The sequence below is a fragment of the Rhinolophus sinicus genome, chromosome 16 (genome assembly GCF_057876585.1).
Source record: "Rhinolophus sinicus isolate RSI-liver-muscle chromosome 16, RSI-T2T, whole genome shotgun sequence".
Classification (NCBI taxonomy): Eukaryota; Metazoa; Chordata; class Mammalia; order Chiroptera; family Rhinolophidae; genus Rhinolophus; species Rhinolophus sinicus.
The window spans coordinates 125,183,965-125,209,388 of NC_142516.1; the positions used below are offsets into that span (position 1 = coordinate 125,183,965).

The following is a 25,424-nucleotide window of genomic DNA, read 5'->3' on the forward strand; positions in this document are numbered from 1 at the left end:
CTTATTAAGCCAAACACAGTCACTTCTTTTTGGAACCACATTATGTATGGCTAAACATTTTTATTTTTGAGAGCCTCTTCTGAAATACTGATAATAGTAGTTAGGATCCTTCCTATAACTATAACTACTTGTACCACTTCAGTAGTTTATATGGTTGGCTGAATAAACCACACACACCCCTTTTTTTATTCTGCTGATACAACATAAGTTTCCATTTGCTTTTTTTGTAAATTTGTCACATTGATTCATTGAGCTTCCCATCGAACCAGCTTCAAAGTAATTTAATCTGGGCTAGTCTTAAAACAATTTTTAGTCTTCTTGATTTATATATTTGAACACTTGACTTTTTTAACTCTAAAAGCAAGACTTTATATTTATCCTCATTTTCTGTATTCTTTTAATGCTCATTATCAGTTGCTATCATTTTGTATCCTAAGCTCAGGTTCCTCAAGACCGGATTTTATTCCTTCATGTTATCTAGATATCCAGCTGTTCCCTTTTTTTTTTTCCTTCAAATTTCCATTTCTTTTAAGTTAGTCAGCAAGAAGAAATGATGAATTTACCATCATTTTGGTAAATGCCAGGACTTTTGGTCCCTTGCCCAGGACTTCAGAGTCACTAGACCTGGTTTGTATTTCTTTTGGTAAAGTTATTCATCTCTATAGATTCAGTGAAAGTGATTAGTGGTGTATTTTACACATTATCGAAGCATACTCTCGGTCACTTCTTGGCATAAGCGTTTGAGTGAGGTAGCTTTATAGAAAGCTTCCGCCTCTGACTCATTAACCATCACTGGGCTCTTTCTCTGGATACTGTAGCATGTTGCAAGGATTCTTCAGTCCTTCATACCTGTGAATTCTCATCATCGTTGCATTCATCTTTAAAAACCCTAGATTATCTACTGAGAAGAGCCTCGTTTTTTCATCCTTCTGGTCATTAATTCTCAATACTTCTTATGTTTTACTCACCTCTGAGTCTAATCTTCTAAGTGTCTACCTCACAAACTTTGTTATTGGATACCTTTCCCCTTCCTAATCTTATTCTTACCTCTACTCTCCTTATTCTCTGCTACTTCTCCCTTCCTCCTTCCCTTCCCTTTTCTTTTCTCTCCTGCTCATCACTCTACCCCTACCAAATAACTGTCCAGAAGTCATGCTCTGAATCTCAGAAGTTCCTTATACCTACCCTGTTTCCCCTAAAATAAGACCTAGCCGGACAATCAGCTCTAACGCGTCTTTTGGAGCAAAAATTAATATAAGACCGGGTCTTATGTTATATTACATTATGTAAGACCCGGTCTTATACTATAGTAAAATAAGACCGGATCTTATATTAATTTTTGCTCCAAAAGATGCATTAGAGCTGATTGTCTGGCTAGGTCTTAGTATTTTTGGGGAAACACGCTAGGAGAGCCTTTTTAAAAAAACCTCACTCAGAGAGAATTTGCGCCTACTACTGATATTGTTTACTATGTTTTGTAACCTTTCAGTACACGATAGTTTTAGATATGCACAGGAGGCTATTGAACACATAAAATGGGCCTGTTGCCACATTTGAAATGATACTAGTTTAGATATATTGGGTTAAATAAAATATATTATTAAAATCGGTGTCTTCTGTTTATTTTTTACGAAATGGCTACTAGAAAATTTAAAATGAAATATATGCCTTGCATTATATTTATACTGTTCAGCGGTTTTAGATACTATAAATTAAAAGGAAATGCATAAAGGGATTAACCCAAAGGAAAAGAAAAAAATGAACTATACGTTAAAAAGTAGTAAAATGCATAGCATTCTGTAGCCATTTTGCACATATATGATTGTCCCTGCACATCATCACAGGCCCAGAGAACATGGCTATATAATTTCACAATCTGGTGGAAGTTTACAATAACTGGCTCTGATTTGTCAGGTAAAGTGGAATTATGTTTGGAGTAATCTATATTTGAATGCATAGAAATGTGTAATATATTCCAGAAAGAAATTCCACCAATAGCAGAGGAGTTAAAATGCTAAATTAGCAGTTGAAAAGTTGGCTATCTAGAGTGATTTAGTCCCTGAGTGTTCCAGGAAAGTTAATTTTTATGGTAGCAGCTTTTTAATAAGACTAAGTTATAATTTTTATGTGAGGGTGGTTAATAAATTCATGGGAGGAAAATAAGTCCATCAAAGGGTAGAAATACCAAAATACTCAAAAACACATTTTTTCCTTTAGAAATGTTTCTTAAATATTTGATGTGAAGTATTTCTCTTGAAACCATTATTTTAAAAATAATTCATTTTTTTAAAACCACTATACAAATTCATCTCTTATTCAAGAAACTTTTGTATGTAGTACCTGCAATCTCCGTCTTTGATCATCTATGTTTAAAAATGATGGCAAACATTTCTTACAGGCAGATTCTACAATAAAGTTATAGATAGTGTAAACCTAAAACCTAACCCTGGAAAAACAAACTAATGTTAACCATCATTGTCTGAACATCATGGCAAGATTGTATGCATGAAGTAATGTAACGGTATATATCAAGTTAATCTAAGTGGCTTTCTGAAAAATAGGAAGAAAGAAGTTCTGAATAATCATCTACCAAAAAGACAGTATCAAGCACTGAAAATTATGTAAATCTAATTTCTGCCCTTTAAAAAGTAATAACTAGGCAGACATTTATATCAGCACATGTAAAAGATAAGAGTGTTAACTCAAATTTAATTATTAGTATAAGATTGTCTAATATGTGTTGCTGATGAAAATATTGCTGCCCTATTTTGCTAGGTCTTTACAAAGGAACTATACAGTACAACTGATACCAAGGGATTGGGGTTAAATATATTCCAGATAAGAAAATTTAAATATACAGTTGTTATGTGCCCTCCCTACATGGGGAAATGTTTCTCAATAAGATAATTTTAAGATGATCTGAAATTGACTTCTGTTTCTCCTGTTTGCCACTTGAAATAAAAATATTTTTCTGACTTATATTTAGACAGATTGAAACAGTTTTCCAAAGCAAAACACTACAAAATAATTTTTCAAAAAAAATGCAGATATGTGCTCTTCATTTTCTCAACCGTAAACTCTTTCCTTCTTACTTTTCTGAAATAATAAATATCCTCATATCTCCTTCTCAAACTGAACAAAATAAAGTAAGTAAAAGTATAAGAAAGTTAAAACCAATAGCAATCATGATAGTACACTAGCCCATTGTATTAACTTTATAATAAAAAAATGGTTAAATAAATTAAGTGAATGCTCAACTGATTTGGATTTTTTTAAAGCTAATATTATGCTCAGGAAAGGAGCAAACTGGTTTTTCAGGCATTATATCTCAATATCTCTCTTTATAGTCTTTTAGATATAATATTTTCCAAAACTAGTACATTTTCTTTATGTCTGAAACACCGCTTAGCTGAACTGTGAACCCTCAATGTCTGTCTTAAAATTGGCTGTACAAGAATCAAAGACTGTTCAATTTTAACAACTAAATAATTAAATAAACTAGCTATATTATTTAAATAGATTATTTAACTTACTGCGCATTTCTCAGTATATAAAGATCTATGGTAATATATCCATTGAGTCCAAGCTGAATCAACAAAATATTGCTACTGTTATTATGTTCAGAAAGATTATTGGGAAAAGTATTAATCTAAGATCAAGATGGAAATATTTAAAATTTTACCGTTAGTTTATAGCTATGTACATGATACCCCCAGTCACACATAAAGCTAATACATCAAATTACAAGCTCTGCTACATTGTGATCCAGTAAACGCCTTTTCTCTATTTAATATTCTTTCCATTCTTATTGCTACCACTTACTTTTCCCTCACTATCCTCCTACAGGCCCTGTAGCTAATCCCCAATGTTTCTATATCTTAATTCATTCAGTTACCAGGTTAAGTTCAGCTTTAATTAGCTTACTCCCCTGCTTAAAAAAAAAAAAAAAAGAAAGAAAAAAACTCCCAGTCCCCATGCCTTGCAAACTAATATTCAGCTCTGCAACCTAACATTCAAGAGGCTTTAAAATATAGACCACATTTTCTTTTATTGCTATTCATTGTCCCCCGTTCCACTTTACCTTCCCAACATATACTGTAAATTTGACATCAGTCACTTTTCCCCAGATATACCTTTCATTTTCTTGAACTTCTTTGCTCATGTTGATAATTATCTAATATCCAGTCCGTTGCCACATGTTAAAATCCTGCCCAAAAATGCGTGGCCAACTTACATACGACTGACTTCATGAAATCACTTTATGCCATTCCAATTAAAAATACTATCAGCAGGCATAGGTTCTTGTCCTAGCTTGGCCACTGCATAGTTTTAAAATTTTCAGAAAGTTATTTACCTGTTCTGGGTTTGAACTAAATCATGTATAAAATAAGGATATCAAACTAAGTTTTCTTGCCACGCTTGTTCTAAAACTATATTTAGAATCAGTGAGTTTAAGTCAGAGCTTCTTTTAAAAGCAAATAAAACAAATAAATAAAAAACAGGTCTTCACCAGTGGTAACTTCATAGAATCCAAAAAGTCTGTAAAAACTCTATAGGCAAAAAATTGAGTTTATGTTCAAATGTTCAGAGTATTTTCTCCCTAGGGAGAGACTCTAAAGCTGTTCTCATTAGCTCCTTAAAGTGGTCCCTGATCCAAAAATGGTTAGGAAATATCTTTTCCCTGATCTAAATGTTTTATTTACACAGACACATAATAGCATCTCTGTCTCTTTCAGTCTCAACGGTAAATATGAACATAGTGCTTAGCTCTGTTATCTTCTAAAAGTATCCTCAACCACTTTTCCTCAACACGCCTGACAGATAACGTTCACATGGTGATAGGTTTCCATGAACAGCAGCAGTTGTGCGCGACAGCCTGCTAACTGGGTAAGATATTCTGTGGGTTTGGTTCCGTTCTGGTGTGCCAGCTCTAATTACATCAGTTTTTCTCCTATTGGTTCAAGATTCAGTACATGGCACAGTAGTCGTAGCTGTATTATGCTTGGCATATTGTATATAGTGAAAATGTATTGGTTAAATGAATAAATGATGTTATTCAAAGGAGAACCAATAAATGAATGGCATAAAAAAAAGGAATGAGAGTTTGAATGAGAAAGATTATGCCTACAATAATACCCTAATCCGACTTCGCTGAAGTTAAATAACTCTAACCCCGAGTAAAAGATTTAGTGATACTTTTGGGAAAATATAAGAAAAAAATAAGTCAAGCATTTGCAGCTAAACAGGTACATAATTGGTGCTTTCTGAGAAGACCAAAATTCAAAGTTACATCTTTCAGAGACTTTGTAAGCCAAGGACAAAATATTCAAACAATAAAAGGCAGTGCTACACAATAGTCACAGTGAAGACAGGACAGTTCTTACATCATTCAGAAGAGCAGTCACTTGTACTTCTGCGTTAGTCTTTGTTTCCTTAGTTCATACGCTGATATGAAGCAGGGGTCTGCCAGCCCCCAAATAGGTACTGCCCCGAACGCCGGGCCCTCAGTGGGCTGACGCATGGAGGAGCCGCGCATACTGATAGGAGCGAGGCCTGCAGGAAAGTCACTTTCTTTTCACAGATAACAGCATGGTTCCTATAAATCAAAATACTCTTTGTTTATATATTCTCGTAGCTCTAAGATTGCAGGTAGTACATACCAAACAGTTCCTTGAACGAAGAGATCAAATTTGTATATCCTCCCTGTTTTAAAAAAAAAAAAAAAAAAAAAAAAAAAGGAAAAGACAGAACAAGTGAGAAATGAAAAACTAAATGGTGTGCAAATTGAATTAGTTTAGTTGAATTCCCCTCACAAGAGGCACAGTTAGGATTTCTAGCTGTGAAGTTGTGGCAGTACTGTCGTATTTCTCAGTTGTCCACTTTTTTGTTCTTAGTCTTTTCTATAGGTGACCTGTCCATATTCTAGAATTAAGAATTTTTCATATTTTAAAAAGATGTGATTTAGCAGTTTCTTATAAAGTTAAATATACATGTACCATACAACTCCTGGATAAGCAAATGCAGGTGCATTCATATAATGGAATACTACTTAACAATTAAAAGAACAAATGCGATTATGTCCAGCAACGTGGATGCATCTTAGAAGCATTTGTACTAAGTAGAAGAAGCCATACTCAGGGGCGGCCCGGTGGCTCAGGTGGTTAGAGCTCCGTGCTCCTAACTCCAAAGGCTGCCGGTTCGATTCCCACATGGGCCAGTGGGCTCTCAACCACAAGGTTGCCAATTCAATTCCTCGACTCCCGCAAGGGATGGTGGGCTGTGCCCCCTGCAACTAAGATTGAACACGGCACCTTGAGCTGAGCTGCCGCTGAGCTCCCGGATGGCTCAGTTGGTTGGAGTGCATCCTCTCAACCACAAGGTTGCCGGTTCGACTCCCGCAAGGGATGGTGACTGACCTGGAGATGAGCTGCACCCTCCACAACTAAGACTGAAAGGACAACTTGAAGCTGAACGGCACCCTCCACAACTAAGATTGAAAGGACAACAACTTGACTTGGAAAAAAGGCCTGGAAATACAGTGTTCCCCAATAAAGTCCTGTTCCCCTTCCCCAATAAAATCTTTAAAAAAATAAAATAAAAGAAGAAGCCATACTCAAAAGTTAACACATTCTATGATTCTGTTTATATGACAGTCTATACAAAGTAAAACTAGGGACATCAGATCAGTGGTTGCCATGGAATGGGGTTGGGATAGGTGGTTGATCATAGAGGGGTCTGGCCGGAGGAACCTTTTAAGGTGATGGAAATGTTTTGTGTCTTGAGGTAGTAGCCGCACAGCTGTATAAGTTGGTTAAAATTCTCAGAACCACACATCTGAAAAGGGTAAATTTTATTGTATGTAAATTATACTTCAATAAGTAAATAAAATAAGAAAAGACACAGTACATCTACTATACCTTATAAAACATCCCTGTGGAGTCTGGGGCTGTACCCTAGATCAAAGGTTAACATTTTTGCAGTGAAGTATATGGACAGCTAGTACACTAAGTGGGCTGAGTTTTGCTGCCTCATGATTTTTTAGAGCTTTTTGGATTTTGGATTTGCAAATAAATTATGGATTGATGACTAGAAAAGCGACTTTTTGTATAGAACAAACAATATAAAACTATTCGCCTGTTTTTGACCAAAATGGGTTTTGGTTTTTCATGCCACTCTTTTTGGAATAAACATTGTGATAGTAAAAAATTATTGTCCCACTTCTTCCTGGCCAGCCGTTATCACAGATAGTTGATGGCTTAAGTAATGGTGGGCATTCCAAGCACTGAGACTCATTCCCTGCTGTCACAGTCTACCATGCTTAGAATGACAGCTCCCTCCTCCTGCCTTTCTTCATTCCCTGTTGTCTTTTCTTTTTTTTTTTTTTTAATCAAAAGGACTTTTCCTCTGCAGCATAATCTAAAAGGTCGTTTTCTTTTAAAGTACAGGCACACACTGCAGAATGACTCATTGGTTAACAGTGCCCTATAGGAACAGCTCTCTTGGCTTTTATTTAATACCCAACTTTAAAAAATGTGTGTCTCTTGTAATACTGCTTTTTTTGGCCAGTGTGTATTTATATTTATGTCCCAAATTTTAAAACTTACATTTTAACAAAATGAAATTTGTAGCAAAAAGTCTTGAGTCACATTTCAAATACAATTGACAAAATGTTAGAAACAGGTATAAATGATTTTGAAACCCTGACAAGTGTCCGTAAATGGGATGTGTGTCGTAGATGTTGCTGGGGATAAGCAGTCGTGTTATTGCATGCCAGGAAAATGGGTAACAATCGTAGTATTTATTGATTGAGTTATATCTTTTTTGCAAAGCCTTTGTTGTGTTTGAATGTTATATTGTGGTTTTCAAATGTTTTTAGGACATTGGTTTAGGTTTTCATATTAGGTTTTCATGTAATGTATTATAATTTCTTATCGTTAAATATTATGATATAGTATAATAGTTATATTTGGGGGTCTTTTTTTTTTTTAATTGATTTTCAGCTGCCCTACAGTAAGGGGACATCTCCATTTTCCTAAAGAATTGGAAAATTCTCCGTAAATGATAATCTTGGTTTATGTCGAGCTTCATAGTTAGGTGAATTTTTTTGCTTTAGGAAAAAAATCTAACCAACAAAGTAGAAATATCTTTAATAAAGATCAGAATTATGTAAAAACACCACTTTCTTCTGAAAGAACATTTAGCTTCTAGAGTGTTACCAAAATTTTAGAATTGTTAACTAAGTAAATAGTGCAGGTTGGCTAAAATTGCTTTACTGCTTACTCTGTAATTCCCAGGTATGACTTTTTATAATAGTTTAGTAGAGATTTTTTCCCCCAGATAATTTCATGTTTTTCCTTAAAGTCTGTTTATAGCAACATTAAATTGTCTTAGAAAAAGATCTGAGCAATATTGAGGCTCAAATGCAGGATGAGAATTTTAGAACAAACTTTAGAGATCGTTTAACCCTTCACCCCATTTTCCGAATGACAATGAAATGGAAGCTCCCTGGAAGGCACGCAAGTCAATTGATGGCAGAGCTAGGACTCACGCCAGCTGTTACCCTACAGTCCAGTGCTTGCCCCTGTGTTTCATGCTGATGAAGAAGTTGTTCTGTATTCAGTAGGGGGAAAAAAAGGTTATGGTTTTGGCAGTATAACTTTTACAGTAAGAACAATATGGAAAATAGTTTGTTAGAGTAAAAGATGACTTATTAAGTCATCATTAAAAACACTCTAGCATGCTCCAAAAGCAGTTTCAGCTGTTCTGTGTACCATTCTCTCTGCCTGTCCGGTGTGTGAGGCACGAGCCACGTGTGCCTATTGGAAACCTGAAATAAGCTAGTGCAACTGAGGAACAGAATTTTCAGTTGTTATATTTTTTATAATTCATTTAAAAGTGAGTAGCCATGATGTGAGAGGGGTGGATTCTGTATTGGACAGCGCGCCTTAGAGGTTATGGTGGTGTTAGAACACAGGTGATGTTTAATGTTAGCTAACATGGGCTAATTGTTATGAAAAGGTAAAAGTTGTAGGAGGCAAAAGAAGGAAAGGATCTCCACCAGGAAAATACTCTGTTCAAGCCTAGAATTTGAAAGCCCCTGATTATTCCGTGGTTAGAATGAATGTGGAGTGTTTAGTTTGACCATAATTTTGGACTTAACTAATGACATGGACTTTGAAACAAGTACCAAAATGAGTAGGAAGAGTGATAGGATTCAGAAGTGGGCGGGGGGAAGCATTGAGAATTCCAGTAACTCTTATTTCCCCCCAATTATCCTGAAAATATTCATGAAATATTTCAGAGAGAAAAAATAATTCAAGAATTCCTGGGCTCATTGTTTATATATAGTAGAATATCAGTTAGACTGAAAATTGTTCTTGGTGAAAGACCTAGCCTTAAACTTCTTGAGACCAGATTGTTTTCTGGTGCTTTAGTGAAGTTCCTGTCACAACTACATAGGTTGTTCTAAATTTTCAAATCTATTAGTGAAAAATACATGGAATATAGCACCTAAATGAATACTTTATTCCACTTATAGGTTGTCAGTTTAGTTATACGAATCAGTTCATCTCTTGTATTTGCTGGTACCTTGATGAACAAATATCTCTATGAGAATTACCAACTCATGGTGCTACTCAACACTTGGCAACATACGGGCCCCTAAACCTGGTAACTGAGATTCTTGATTGAAGCCTATGTATAGCTCTTCCCTTGAAATAACTAAAGCCTGAGGAATTAAAGCATGCTATAGGAAATGCAAAATGCTCTGATCATTTGAATAGACCCAGATGGATTTGGTTTGTTTGTGTGCACAGTGTTTACAATCTCATATGAAAGCTCCAGTGCTTTAAAATAGTTCTGATGGAAATATTTGGCTTATATCATTTAAATACGTTTAACCTGTTTAAAGCTAGTTGTCATTGTTTTAAAAATTGTTGTATTGCTATTATTGTTTTTTGTCACTCTTTTGTTTACATTGCTTTTACAAAACCTCAGATTTGATTAGTTTGTGTTCAAATATTAGCCTTGTTCAGGGCCTGACAGAGAGTGAATAATACTCATGAAACCTTAGACAATTCATTTCACTGCCTTAGCGTCAGTTTCATTAAATGAATATGTTGCAGATGGTCCCTTAGGACAGTGATTCTGAAATTGGGGGTGAGGTGACAGAAGAAAGGTGACTCTCAAATCGTATTCCCTCTCATGGCATGTAGCCAGAGATGTTACTGATAGGCGTGTGTGATGCATGGTTTTAAAGTCGAGAAAAGGAAGGTCATAATTCTTTTTTAGCTTCTTATTACTTTAAGAATTTGTGATTCCCCATTCATAATCTTTCCTTGCTATTCCATCTGAACAAAACCAAATGAACTCATTTTTACAAAACTATTGTGATCCTGTCAATTGGTAAGCAAAGGCCCCTCAAAATGTTAAAATTGAAATAAGTCAATCATGACTTCTTTTTATTGATATAGGTGTTCTTCATTTTTACTCAAAAAGTAATTTTGTGTTCTATCTCATAGAAATACAAACGGAAGTTTTTTAACCTTTATTTTTAACCTTTCTTATAACATACCTCTTTAACACATTAACTCATACTCTGTGTGTGTGTGTGTGTGTGTGTGTGTGTATGGGTGTATGTGTTTATTTATCTTTACATGTATCCTATCATTACTTACTTTACTAATAAAAACAATTAAGACTTTGGAAAGTAAACTTTAGGCTTGCTTTTTTTTTTTTAATCCCACTTATTTTATTCTAATCAAAGAAAAATATTTTAAGCCATCCATTTTCTCCATTCCTAACTGCTATTATCTTGACTATAATTGCCTAGTTTCCTTTCTGGCTGATCTATTGCTAGCCTTTATGTGGATGTTATTAAAGAATATAAATGCTCCATAGAGTACCATAGTCTCAGCCAGAATATTCTCAGATTCTCAGCTCAAATGAAACAGAACCAGTGGTTTGACGGTTAAGTGAGTAGTTCAGATTTGTTGTCAGAGTGTGTAAGGGACTCTAAATTCATTATGTTAGTTGTTCCTGCGATGCAGCGTTTGAAAAATAGCTTCGACTGTTTATGGATTGTGGTCCTTGGGCACCAGATAGTGGAAGTTGGAATGTATTGCAGAAAAGCTGACTAAAGTACCAGGGTCTCTAACAGTAAGAGTGGAAAGCCATTTGTAATACCTGTGTCAGACTCTGTCAGATGCACTTAATTGTTTCCTTTTGAAAGCTTTGGTTTATTATCAGCTGATCCATGAGGGAAAAACAGTTTTGCAAAAATGTGTCTTTTGGAGAAAACATCAGTAAGCTGCTATACTTTATGTAGGTAGACTGATTTGAACTTTGAAAATCCCAAATAGTTTGCAATTTCATTACCTTGCTTTTTGGAGTCGTGTTTCACTATGACTTAGATTTCAATAGTAGCTACTTTCGGTTCCCAATTTTATTGTGTTTTTACTGTATATCAGGGAATTTATACTTCAAAATATAAGCTATGTCAGAATTCGTTGTCCCACTCCACCCTCCCCCTTTGCCTTGAGCCACTTTCTTTCCCAACAAAAGTTCACCAGAGTAGAGCATGAAAATATTTTACATAATCACAAAACTTACAGATTAAATATACTTTGTACTCCCTTTGTTAAAATATTTCAATATTTCCTCATTGTTTTCAAAATAATGTTCAGATTTCTTAGAGAGCCATTCATGATCTTTCTAATTCTCGGCCTCACCCTTACCAATTCCCCTGCAGTGTCCTTTGCTTCAGGTTTACAGAGCTACCATTTCCCTTCTCATTCCTTTTGCTTTGTTGCTTCCTTTCTCCCACCCTTCTTCAAAACTGCAGTTTCCCCTCTTCCAGGAAGCCTTCCTTGACTATAATTACCCTGCCTCTTATTAATCCCATTTAGACTAGACTTTAAGCTCTTTATAGCATTTCATAAGATTCTTTTTATGCTCTACTGTAATCATTTTTTTGTTTGTCGGTCTCATTTAATAGACTAATATTCCTTGAATTCAGAGATGATAGTGTCTTTTTTGGTTTTGAATCTGGCATATAGACCTTTCAAATAAATATTCATTGACTGATTGAATGAATGACTTTTATAGATAATTACATAATTTGACTCTGTTCTTGATATGTAAGGCATTTGAGAGTATGGCTTATGCCATTTTCCTCAGAGGAGCTTTTTAAATTTACTCACTAACTTCCATATTGGCAACTAAAATGTGTAATAAAGATAGGTCTTTGGCTTTGGGAAGTTAAGAACTTTTATTGGCTAGCGGATATAATAATATAAATCTTAAACGTCTATCAAATAAAGAATCTGGAATATAATATATGGGAAATTGAAAAGACCAACTTTTATGATCGTAAATCATGCATTCTAGCTTCTCCATGTATATTGTTGAACCTGTGACTCTATTGGTATATAAAATTCCCTTAGGAGAGAATAGATACTTAACAACTTTTCCTTATTTGAGAAGAACTTTTTAGATTTTAGATTTTAGTGTAATCTTAATCAGAGAAGCAAGACAAAGTGTAAACTAAAAGAATATTTGCTAATGATGGGTTATAGAACTTAAACGTGGTCTTGAGATGTCTTTATAGTATTTACATCAATATTCTGCATTCTGTAGTAAAACAGAAACAAATTGCAAAGAAATCCGTATTTATAAGTAAGATTTTATTTTAAGAAATAATTTATTTCTTAATAGAATTAAAACATTTCCATTTAATCGAAATTTTTATTTCTTCTTGTATGTGTACTTAATATTTGCTTTCACATAATGATTTTCTTACACATTTTGTGTAATTATTTCTTTAATGATATTGCAAACTGAGTCCATGTGTTATAGCTGAATCATAGTCCTGATTATTCTTTTTATCTACTGAATGAACAAATGCTATTATTATTAAAATTCCTTGTTCTTCAATTGAGCTTGCAAGAGAAACTTGTTTGTTAGATCTTGAATACCCTAAGAAATTTGTATTGAAGGTTTTAAATTATGTACCTCTTTTCAGTCTGTGACATATTTTTAAAAAATAGAATGAAGAAAAATTATTTACATCTCAATAGTTGGATATATGTTCATTCTCAGAGACCCCAGCCTCCTTTTTAAAAATATTTTTGAGATTTATTGTTTGTTAAAATTTGGTGCTGAATTTGTATAAAGTATAAAGATTATAGCACATTACAATATTATTGTCATTTAAGAATATATTCAGTGTTTTGGTTTTGGAGTGCTGCCTCCAAGAGGTTCATAGCATTTGGTACATAGTTCACGTATTTCTAGTCTACAGACCTACACTTTCAAGGCAAAGGCTTCATGAGTCTGATTTTTTTTTTCTGCTGCTATAAAGCTCAGCAATGGTAATTAATTTTTTTTTAACTTTCCCTGTCATTACAAATAAAACTGAGTTTTTATGAAGACAAGTAATTTGTACCTTTAAAGAGCCACATTATTTTGCTTTTGTCTCAGAGTGTATTATGCTTCACAAGTATACTGTGACAGGCTGAATAGAAAAGGGGGGAGGGGACATTGTCTTCAGCTGGCATGCTGTTATCAGGGGGAATGTGTTTCTGGACACGAGATTTAGCATTCATTGGTTGTCTGAAGAAAGCTATTTCATCTGAGGATTGGACAAGAAGCTGCGTCAATTTGCTGCCCGTCTCCAAGGCACTGGTGATGCTGCCTTCACAAGCTGGCTAACGTCACGGCTCCATCACCCAGCGGGGTGTGGACTCTCTTTTTCTGTTCTTCTCTGTTTAATTCTGTATTTGCTGCCTACTGCATTTCTTAATCTGTCTTCTGCCAAATGCTAACAGCATGATATTTTGCAATCATCTAGGTGAATACAAGAAAGACGAACTCCTAGAAGCTGCTAGGTAAGTGATTCCATTCATTTTAAGTGACTATAATGCATTTAAGGGAGGAAAGGGGGAGGGCAGGTGGAGGACTATAAAAATTATAGCATGTTATTGTCTTGCTTGGATTTTATGCAATAATGCAGATAAGACCCTATACTAAATCTTTGTGTACTTTATTATACGTGATTAGTGTATTAAATGAGACAGTCTTTCAATCTGATGGTGATTATAAGGTTAATTTTATTTGGAACATTTCTTAAGGTACCTGTAAACCTTAGTTGCCCAGCTTTTCCAAAGATATTCTTGGAGTATTTAAATACCTATATCTTCGTTTTTCTCTGAAAATTTTCCTAATTGTCATAAGCTTGAATGAGGGGCATAAACTAAATGTTAAAATTCTCATCCATTTTCTTTTGTTCTTGGTCATTTATAATTTAATTGATTAGCTTTTTACAGCATTTTGTATGTATTTTTAACTCCAGTGGTTTAGATCCCTTATCAGAATAAAGTTTGTTTGTCATTAGGAAGGTGACTTTATGCAGATAAATAAAACAAATAAAAATGTGGAAAGCTGTATTTTCTAAGTTGTACCACTGTATGATGATTAACAGGAATTAATTAGGAATACATTAATTGAATATAGTAAAAGAGAACCATATGAAGAAAGCAAAGCAAACCCATATTATTTTCCACTCTCTTGTGAAAAATACCCACAAATATTCATAAGAAGTTCTACAATTTTATAAGAATTGACTTACTACCTTTTTATAGGAGTGGTAATGAAGAAAAACTAATGGCTTTACTGACTCCTCTCAATGTGAATTGCCATGCAAGTGACGGGCGAAAGGTAAGTTATTTAAAACATAATATTCCCCTTCAGTAATTTTTGTTTTGCTTTACAGTTAAAATGTTTGTAGTTGGTATGTGTGTGTGTACGAACATATATAGCTGTATTTTTACTGGCATCTTTTCACTGTAAAATGAAATGCTGTTATATCTGTTATTGGTAGTTGTGACATACGTAGTCATAGAGCTGGTGAAGCATAGATCTTTAGCCTTTTCTCTTTAAATGTCAGACACTGAAAGTTGTTTATTAAACAGAACTGCAGCTTTGTAGGCAATTAAAATTATAACAACATTATTTTCTGTGTATGATAATTGAAATTGGAAATATTGATGTCCTATTGACTATCTTTGTTAGGATATATGCATTTTTTATTTCTTATTTGGCTGAGGAACATTTGTTTGCTAGATACCAACACTTTTTTTATTTAAAGCTGAGAAAATGTTGCTAATGATTTTTTAGAGCTATGTAACGGACCTGCTTTTTTGTTTATTATTTTTTTATTAGCTAAGTTTTTGATCATTGGTATATTGAGAAAATAGATTAAAGCAGAGAGAAATATTCTGCATTAATATGCAATTGTCATAAATGTAAGGTAATGTATAAAATGTACAACTGGTATCTCATTATCTGCTTCGTATTCTTGCTGAATGGAGATTGAAATATAAGCCTTTCGTAACTGGCTGCAAAGTTTAATAATGATTTACCTGATAGATACTGGAAAACAAAGCACTTTGTACTTTTAAGTCTATTATAAATGCCAGTTAATTTTTTAATGTTAAAAGATGGCTTTTATATTTTACTCCTATATTTTAAAAACAATATTTTTTGTTACACTGCAAATGAGGAAAATCATCTTGTGCCTAATATTTAAAGAATTAGTTTCTTTGAAATTATTTATGCTGAAAATATGTTATGAAAAATATCAGGATAGATGGTACCCCTTAGAAATAATAAACTATTTTGCCTTTAAAATTATTTTTCTAAGTGATCATTTCATAGATCAAAATTATTCAGTTTTCCTTGACTACTTCCACACTTTTTTTCCCCATTCTAATGAAACCCATATAATAGTGGCAAGGAATTGAATCCCTCAGAGTATATGTTATTTGTTATTGTAGATGTCTTTCATATTATTTCACATGGCCTAATGAGTGTTCAGTTTCTCTGGATAATTTCAGGAGAGACTTCTACTTTCATGGAAGGTAAAATCATATATATGTGTGTATATGTATATGTGTGTGTGTGTGTGTGCGCGTGTGTGTGTATACATATCAAAGATTTACTCAGTATTACTACGACTTTTTAAAGATGTTTCTAAATGATAACTTCTCATTTTTCCTTTAATTTTGAAGTTAGTTTGAGGATTTTAATTCTTGAGATACTTTAAGCTCCAGATTTTGTTTGGATCCTCTGTGTAGATAAAGTGACTTTTATCACGGTGCAGAAAAGGGCCTTCTTATCTATGGTAGGTAAGTGCAGCTATAGCTTTAGACAGAGTTCTTTTTGGAACCCAGCGTACTTCAGTTTTCCGTAGCCATTTTAATACTGCAGGATTTATGTGAGATTACTGTAGCAAGAATCAATTTACGTCTTAGCCTTTCTCCGATGCTTACCCTTATATTTTTACAGCCCGTTTCTAGCTCAGTAAATCATAATAATTAAGGAACATAAACACTAATAATTAACAAATTACTTCTTCTCCCTGCCTTACCCCCTACACAAATATGGACAACTCCTTTATTTTTCCTTCTCCCCAAAGGAGAATATACTTCCTTCGTTCCTTTAGCTGGAACCAATGTATTCCTCATCCAAATTCCTATGGCTCCTTTTCTGTATTACTCTATGGCATTTACCAGAGTTCTTGCATTGTAGTTATTCATACATGACTGTTTCTTCTACTAATCTATTAGCTTTCTTTTGTATTTTGCACTAGACCAAGCTGGGCACTTTGCATGTAGCAGAACTTAAGATATGAATATGCTCTCTGATAAACAGTTTTATCCTCTGAGTGAAAAAAAATCATCTGTACTCTTTGCCATTTAAATAATTAACTCAGAAGTATGTGAATGGGGTGGGATTTTGTATTTTCTGTTATTATATATTATTACTAGTATTATTTTATTCATTTACTTTTGAGCAATTATCCCATGAGGGAGACTTACATTTTAATGTGTAGAACATTTTTAAGAACACGTTTCAAATATTATTATACTGAAGGGTTCATAATATAAATAATGTAATAATTTTGCAAAAAGTAGTCTTATTTTTAGATTATCAATTTTCTCAAATTAGATAGGAAAATTAAACTAAAGCATTTATTAGGTTTTAATGCTATTCCTGCATATAACATAAACAAATCATTTAAAATTGTCCATCGATATGCAAAATGCAAATAAAATTTCATAATTAAAATTGAATGTTTATATTTAAACATTACCCTTGTTTATGGCACAGAGAAATTCTTATTAAATATACCAGTTGCAGTAAAGCCACAAAGCAATAAATATTCTGGGCACTAATGGAGATTAGGATAACATTAGTTATAACATTATCCTTTGTTTTCTTGCTATTGATATCAAGAAAATGTGTAAGCAAATCTTGCTGCTAAATTATAAGTCTGTCTTATATATTTAGTACTTTTTCAAGCCATTTGCATGTATTTATCCAGAATTAGGAATTCAGATTGTATATTGACAAGAGGATAAAGACACTTTACATATATAGTAAGTTTGTTGGGTATAAGAAGTTTTATTTTTTGAATTTCCATTATAGAACACAGTACAGAATCAAATTCATTTTTAGAGGATTTCTATATGACTGTATTAATGCTTAACTAAATTCTTGCCTGTCTCTGTTTTTACTACAGTTTCTGCTTTGTAAATTTAAAAAGCCCATGGAAACGTCAATTTTGTAATGTTTTTAGAAAAGAAATGTTCCTTATACATTAACTAGTAGGTGGAGAATTTGCCTAGATGTGTGTGGGGGTTTTAGACTTCAGCATTCCTTTTTAATGCAATGTGTGGGATTATACAATGACAGTGTAAATTTTAAATAATCTTTTCTATACTGTGACTTGATGATTATTCAATTAGGTAATATGTAAGTGGTTAATACAGAGGTTGCCAAAAAAAGTATCACATTTTAAAAAAGGAAAAAAAACTGTATTAAAATTGTAATACTCAATATATACCAATAACAAAAAATGAATACAAGTCATGTATATACTCGTACATTTTTTTGGCACCCCCGGTATTCTTATTTCCAACAGACATATGTTTTCTTAACCTGTAGAATTCTGAAAATAATGGAAGTACCAATAAGGTTTTAAGTAATTTATATTTTTATATTATGCTTTTATTTCACATGTAAATCAAAGTGGAGTTTATTCCAGAAATTTCCAGTTGTTTTTATTTCCCCCTGTAAAACAAAGAGAGGAAATTTTTCTGTAATATTTTGAATTTCTATGAAATTCTATGTTTATAGAATTATATGCGTCTTCTAATGATGGCCACTTTAAAACCATAGGAGCATAGATATAATTTATTCTTCTTTTCTCCTGTCCATTATGATTAGGCATAATATTCCACAATTATTTTGAATTGCAATGAAGTACAACCAGATCCTGAAAACAGATTGTTTCCTTTCTAGAATTCCTAATTCCTATATTTTCAAATTTGGATTTGTTGTCTTTTAATCTCCCTTTACAATATTTGCTATCAAGATCACATGTTTTATTAGCAATTATACAAATATTCTGGCCTTGTTTAATATGTAAATTTAAGGTGGTGATGGCCTCTTGTTTTTCCTTATTAGTTTTCATAAGGATACCTTTTTACAATAAAAGGAAATATTTAAATACATCTTAAATTATTTCAATACTCACCTCTCTTCAGAGTTCAGTTTGGTCCCTCTTGTGTTATTTCCCTTTCCTGGCTGCCTTTATCTTCTTTCAAAATAAATGTCCTAAATTTATCACCTCCTTGTAGTAAGGAATAAGTCGGAGTTGGGCCTTCCTGTACCTATTCTTAAGTAGAAATACTATGTATCTTTGCAGTGCCTACTGTTACTCTGAGTGTATGTCACCAGATATTGAAAGTAACTAGTATTTGGTTGGTACTTTATTTTTATAAAGTATTCAGTGCAATTTCTGGTATTTCAGATTTATTTTTGCTCCTTTCATTCATTCAACCAACACTCAATACTTACCATGTATAGGTCACTGTGTTAGGTGTTATGGGAGATAAATATGCGTTTAGTAGTATTGGTTTACAAGGAGCTCAAAAATTGATAGAATGATTAAGGCATTAACAATATATTGAAGCTAACACTGAAAAACGTATGATTCCTTTTGCTGTGATACAGTTGTAAAGTGCAGCTGTAGGGGGGGATTGGTTTTTCTGGCCCTTTTACTTTTAAAGCACTAGTGTTTAGACATGTGTGCCATTCTGTAAGAAACCAGAAATTTAGATTAACAAGCAATTTAAATTCAGGAAGATTAACTGAAGGGTTTCTTTAAATGTCATATTTCTACTGTGTAAATGTTCACTTCATGAAATAGTTAATAATGAATAAGACTCTAGAAACAGGTGTTTAAAAACTAATTTTTTCAGTAGAGCTCAATCAGATAGAAAGTAGAATTTAGTACCATCCCCTGAAGATACCATAAAAAAAATGTGTGATGTCATTGAAAGAGCAGATAGGCTCTGCTTGGGTTCAGTTCTCTGCTCTTTCATTTTCTGAGTGTGTGACGGTGGCTGTACAGTTTCCAGTGTACTCACTCATATAGGGGAATAATCATCCCATTCCAAGGCATTTGAGAGGAGTCAGTGAAATAGTGTGATTAATATATACAGTTTGTGGCACATAGTATAACCTCACTAAGTTAGATCCCTACTCCTTCAATACATGATTGAACATATTTAGAATGGGCACATACATACTTTTGAGTATTCCAACATTCCTCACTTAAATTGTCTTTATTATACAGGCTCAGTCCCGGGTGGAATTTGGGTAAAATGTAGGTTACCAGGTAATCTACAAAGCATCCAAACGAATTAATTCTTTTGGAGCTTGGCCTTTGCCCCCTCACTGCCCAACATCACACTGAATAAATAAATTTGTTTAAATTTGCAGCTTATAAATTCAGAAATGTGTTATTGAGCTATATGTACTACACACACACACACACACACACAGAGCTATCAATTTTTAAGAACATATTTATTAAAAAATAATATCTGACTGAAAATAATGCCACAGTATTCATTTGAATTTCATAAAGCACATCCATGAAGCACAAAGACTGTATAGAATTAATGCAGTTTTTTGGTATTTATATGTAAATTTTAGGGTTATATACACTTGTCGTATTCTAATGCAGTATTCTTGGTTAACAGCATCCCCCACCCCCTTCAGTGTAAGTCTTCTTTGAATGTCATGTTTGACCAGCATTTTAACAATTCCTATATGGTAGATTGTTACTTTGAAGCTCCCCCAATTAACTGTGCCTCTCATTATTTATGCCCTTGTCTAGTCCTCTCCCACAGGTTGTGAGCTAAGCCCAGGACTGCTTTGATAAATAAAATAAAGCGGTAGTGCTGCTGTGCCATTTCCAGGACTAGCCCCTGAATTGGCCTGGCAGCTGCCAGTTTCTTGCTTTTGGAATTCTCTCTCTTGGAACCCTGCTGTCATGCCATGAGGCAGCCCAGGCGGACATGTGGAGAAGTCCATGTGGAGAACTGAGGCCGCTAGCTGCAGACCCGCCTTAGCTCAGCTAAGCCTCTGCATGACGTTAACCATCTAGGCTTCTCAGAGACTGTATCCTCTGCTGAGCTCTCAGTCCCGTCTCCAGCAGACAGCAGTCATCCTAGCACCCTGGCATACAGAGCAGGAGAACCACCCAGGTAACCCACCATTTGGGGGTGGTTTGTTATCTAGTAATAGGTGACTGAAACACCCCTACTCTAAGAAAATATAATTCAGTACTTATCATCTATTGGGCAAGAAAGCTTGAATCTTTTCTCAGCTGGATTACTGAAAATGATTCTTTCATAGCTGCTTAGAAGAATAAGTGAAGATTTTAAAATAAATCCCAAATATATTATTTGTTCAATTATTTCTGAATTGATATCTTATAATTTAAGATTCTTTTCCCCTCAGAATACAAAAAATAATTTTACATGCATATTTTGGGATCATGGTGTTATGGGGAAAAGCAGAAACTTGAAGGTGGAAGACCACGTTTTAAGTTAACAGTGTTACTTAACTATGTAATCATGGCAAGTTTTATTATATCTCTGTTTTCAGTTTTTTAGCCTAAAAAATGAAGGCTTTGGCCCACATGAGTTCTACGACACGTTTCGACTTTAACATTTTAAGACTAACATATTTTGTAGTTTTATCAGAGTTAGTAGTAATTGGATTGTATAAAAGTCCATAGAGTCACGTTAGGTAAAACATTCCAGGTATCTGGAATAAAGTTTATATAGAACCTTTTTCCTCTTTAAGAAAGTCTTAGCATTATCTGGGCACACGCCTGACTCCCTGTGACCTTTAGTGGCCTTTATCATCCTATACCCTTGCCAAATCTTGGTAGATAAAAGATCATACCATTTTTTAATTTCCAACTTTTATGGCTCATAGTTCAGATGTCACTTGGGATTACAAGAAGGTCAAAATGCAGTACGTCTGCTTTAGGGAACTCTTCAAGTACTTTAAGTTTAATTATATATCTAATCAAGTCACATCTTTAAAGTGTATCTTGCTGAGTGATGCATGTCTTACTATAATGCAAAAATCCCTTCAAGCAAGTTTTCTTGCCTACTTATATTCAGATATATTGTATAAAATCTTTATGCTTGTGTATATTCATTTTGTAACAATAAGGGCTTGAAAATGTCTTTTTTGTTTTTCATTAGGGAATCACTTCTGCTAAAACAGTCTCTATTTTGTCAAGCATGACATTTCGACTGGTGAGAGTAATTATCATTAGTACCTGTGCCAACTGTGTTCTCTTTGAGAAGAGAATTTTTAGTAGACAGAGACGACAGTGTTAAAAAGTAGGTGGTAAAACTTAGGAATTCATTTTAGCTCTGCTTAGCCACCCGCCTCCTAACTGTAGTTTCTCCTACACTCGTACCCAAAATGCACAAGTTCCCTGCAGTGTGAGTTTGTAGTTGAGGCATAGAAGAGGAGTCAGTACTACGAGTAAATCATTTTGCTCTGAGTACGATTCACTATTAAAAATTGATTGAGAAACCAAATTACAAAAATGACACTTTCGTATCTCTTTTAAAATGGTACGAATTTACATTTAAAATGCTTTTTTGACCGTACAAGTAAACAAAACTTTATAGGTGGGGTAGATTACAGCTACAGCAGTAGCTTGAAAAATACCCATCTGGCAGAGTGGCAAGGGAATAAATAGGATCAGGAAGAAACACAATAAATAGGATCAGTAGCTTCAGTGGTATTGCTGATGTCCTGGTTCTTCATATTTCTATGTACCAATTATTACATGATACAGAGATTTAAAACTACCCCTATAATGATTATCATTTTATTATGATCCCTCGTGACCTCCTCTAACCCTAATTACCTCCTAGAGGCCCCATCTCCAAATATCATCACATTAAGGGTTAGGCCTTCAACACATGAGTTTGGAGGGTAACATAAACTTTGTCTGTAACACCAGGTTATTTCTGTATCGTCACTTTTTTTTTTAAGAAGTGTAATTGCTCAGGAAGCCTACTTCTTCCCCCCCCCCACGCATATTCATCCATTCACTCATTCAATTAAATTAGAGTTAAAAAGGAAATTTCTAAAAGCATGAAGAATCTTCATAATTTTTTAAAAGAAGACTCTTTCAGTGACTAATGAGAAAACATCTTTCTCTACTAAGAATGGCATCAGTAGTAAAACTTGAAAAACACTGTAAATACCTTGCATAATTTGTTTAAATGCATATTTGGGTAGTCAAATTAGTACATTTGGAAATAGACCAACTCTTACATGTTTCGTTTATTGATTTTCCTTTTGTAAAGACATTTTCTTTTTTTAGTAGTGACATGCTAATACCCTACTCTGAATACCATAAAAATATCATTAAACTAATCTCTTAGTTTCAGAGAGGGTTCAGTAGCTGTTAGAATTGGGCCAGGGAGCTGTGGGCAGAGAACAGAGCTAGAGCTCTCTGCTCCTGTCTACCTCTGGCTGCTGAACTCACATATGCAAACTCAGAAACAACAAGGACTTTATCACTGAAGGAATGTTGAGGTGACAGCATATCTCCAAAGTCCTAGAGCTCTTAACCACATTAAAATTAGCTAAAGGAATTTTTCATTCTCCTAGTTTACATGGTTAAAATGGCTATCTAATGATCTAAGGTAGAATGATTTCCTTATAAATAATCTTTAAATGCCAATCAGTGTAACTTGTTTCCTGTTTCAGAGCAAGTCATCTGTTGAACGTTAGAATCTTGAATATTTAGATTTGAAAACCTAAGATTGTAAATATTAACTATAAAAATGAATTTATGTTTTGGGTAGTGTGAAAACGTTTCTCCTTAAAACTATAAAATATCAGGTTACTATCAGACTAGGAAACCTGGTTTCCATAAAGTGTGCCAGCTGTTTCTCATTAAACAATGTAAAATTAATGTTGCACTTTCTGAGAGTGCTAAGCATATTTTCCCCATCCGAACCCTGTGAGAGGATGCTAGAAACTCATTTTCATGCATACATTTCAATTTTTCTGCTGATTCTGAGGTTGGAAAAGAGAAAGACACATTTCTGGCTGTTGAAGAATCCCTCTAGAGTTCCTCAATGATAATATTAAGTTAAAATTGAATTAAGTTAGCATTCAGAGCTTTGTTCTCACAAAGGTTACCCTATGGATTTCCTGTTCTTTCTTGTCTGTTCATTTTCTTTTTCCCTTTCTGTTCCCAATGCAAACACTTAGGATAAATAGAGTCCTCTATATTTTCACTTTAAAAATAAATTTTTACTATGTAAGGTTGAAGTGTAGAAACTTTGTTTGATAAGATATTTCATAAATTCTACAAATTTTCAAATGCCTCAGGTCCCTTCCTAAAGCTGACTACATATGTTACTTTGGAAGAACGTCCTCTCTGAGGCTGTCAAATATCAATCATTATTCTACTTCTGTTCATGTAATCTAACTAGAATTCATAGACTCTGATTTGGAGGAGGACATGAATGGCAGCTAGTCTAACATCCCAGTTCAGTATTGGAACCTTCACTGTGATAACTCCAGAGCCAGATAACTTTATCATATGGCCCTGCTTGGATACATCTTTTAAAAATGAGATCTCTCTGGTTTGGACCAAACCACATCTGGATTTAGGGCTGAATTTAGGGTTTCACACTTTAAAGGGGGATATTGACTAGTCACAGGGTGACCAGGAAGGAAACAGTTGAAGCAACTGGAGGGGTTGAGTTCAAGAAGAGACCAACTGTCTATCTATTAGCGATACATAGAAAAATCCTGCACTAGGAAAGAGGCAGATAAATTATCTTCTTCAGTTTCAGTATTCTATTATTCGTCCTTGTCCTCCAATACTTATTATTTTAGACAACTCCTATTGTTAAAAAGTTCTACATTTCTAGGGCACTCATCCAGTAGCATGGTCACACTCTCTTGACTGGTAGGTTTTGATGTGTGGTGCCCTATGGAGTACTGAGATAGTCAGAACTACAAGGCCATCCCTGCCCGCCAAGAATAACTCTTCTTGCCTATTTAGCCATGACAGTCCATTTCTGAACGTTCTACCCACAGCCCGAGTACCCAGCTAAAGGGAAAGAAGAAAGGCAAAGTGAGAGTTCTAAAGTCAGACTATCTGGATTTGATCTCTGACTCTGCTATTAACTTGCTCTAACTTCCTGTTCCTCAGTTTCCTCATTTGTTATGTGGAGATGCTAGCTCTGGTAGTAGTTGTGTAAAGTAAACAAATGCATACATATAATGCACTTTAAACAGTACTTGGTACATAGAAAGTACCCAGCAGATTTTGCTATTATTTTCACTCAAATACTTTGCAATACTTTGTGTCTTCTATTTCATTTTAGTCTGAAAATAACTATGTGAGGAAGCCAAGTACTTTTATCACCCAACTACCCCCATTACAAAGATTGTGACTTAAAAACATGAATGCATTAAACACTCTTAGGTTATAGGAGTAGTATCATGCCTATTAATGAATAATCCTAACAAAGTCCAGAGATGAGACCATGGCAGTGGTTATGTGTGGTTAGCTCTAGGCTCTGTGCTTTAGAGAACAGTCGACCAAGAGGCCCAGGACCAGAGGAAAGGACTCATAATGGGAAAGAAAACATTATTATGAGAGGATCTAGTAATGTGTAATCTATAGAAAAAACAAGTTAAAGGAGACATAGTTTGTAAGAAATGTGTGAATAAAATATCTTTTTTAAATTGTATTTGTACTTTGTTTCATCAGTTTTCATTCTTCAGATAGTTTCTCTTTTAACTTCTCTTTATAATAGCCTGAGAGTTGAGTTGAGAAGCTTCAAGGATCCTCTAATCTTCATTATGGTACGACTTAAAATATCCCTTCAAAATACAGGCAGCAGAGAGGAGATATACCGTATTTGGTGTGTATAATGTGTTCCCGTGTATAATGCACATGCACATTTTGGCCCAAACTTTCAGGGAAATGGAATTAATACTACGCA

General features: G+C 34.2%; 1 protein-coding gene across 1 annotated transcript in view; it reads left to right on the forward strand.

Annotated features, from left to right (window-relative positions):
• The window catches only part of TNKS (tankyrase), a 191,602-nt gene that overhangs the window by 89,675 nt on the left and 76,503 nt on the right, over positions 1 to 25,424 (forward strand). The window contains exons 4-5 of the mRNA XM_019750527.3: positions 13,850 to 13,886; positions 14,640 to 14,715. Coding sequence (XP_019606086.2) covers positions 13,850 to 13,886; positions 14,640 to 14,715 — 113 coding nt within the window. The remainder of the gene's footprint in view (positions 1 to 13,849; positions 13,887 to 14,639; positions 14,716 to 25,424) is intronic.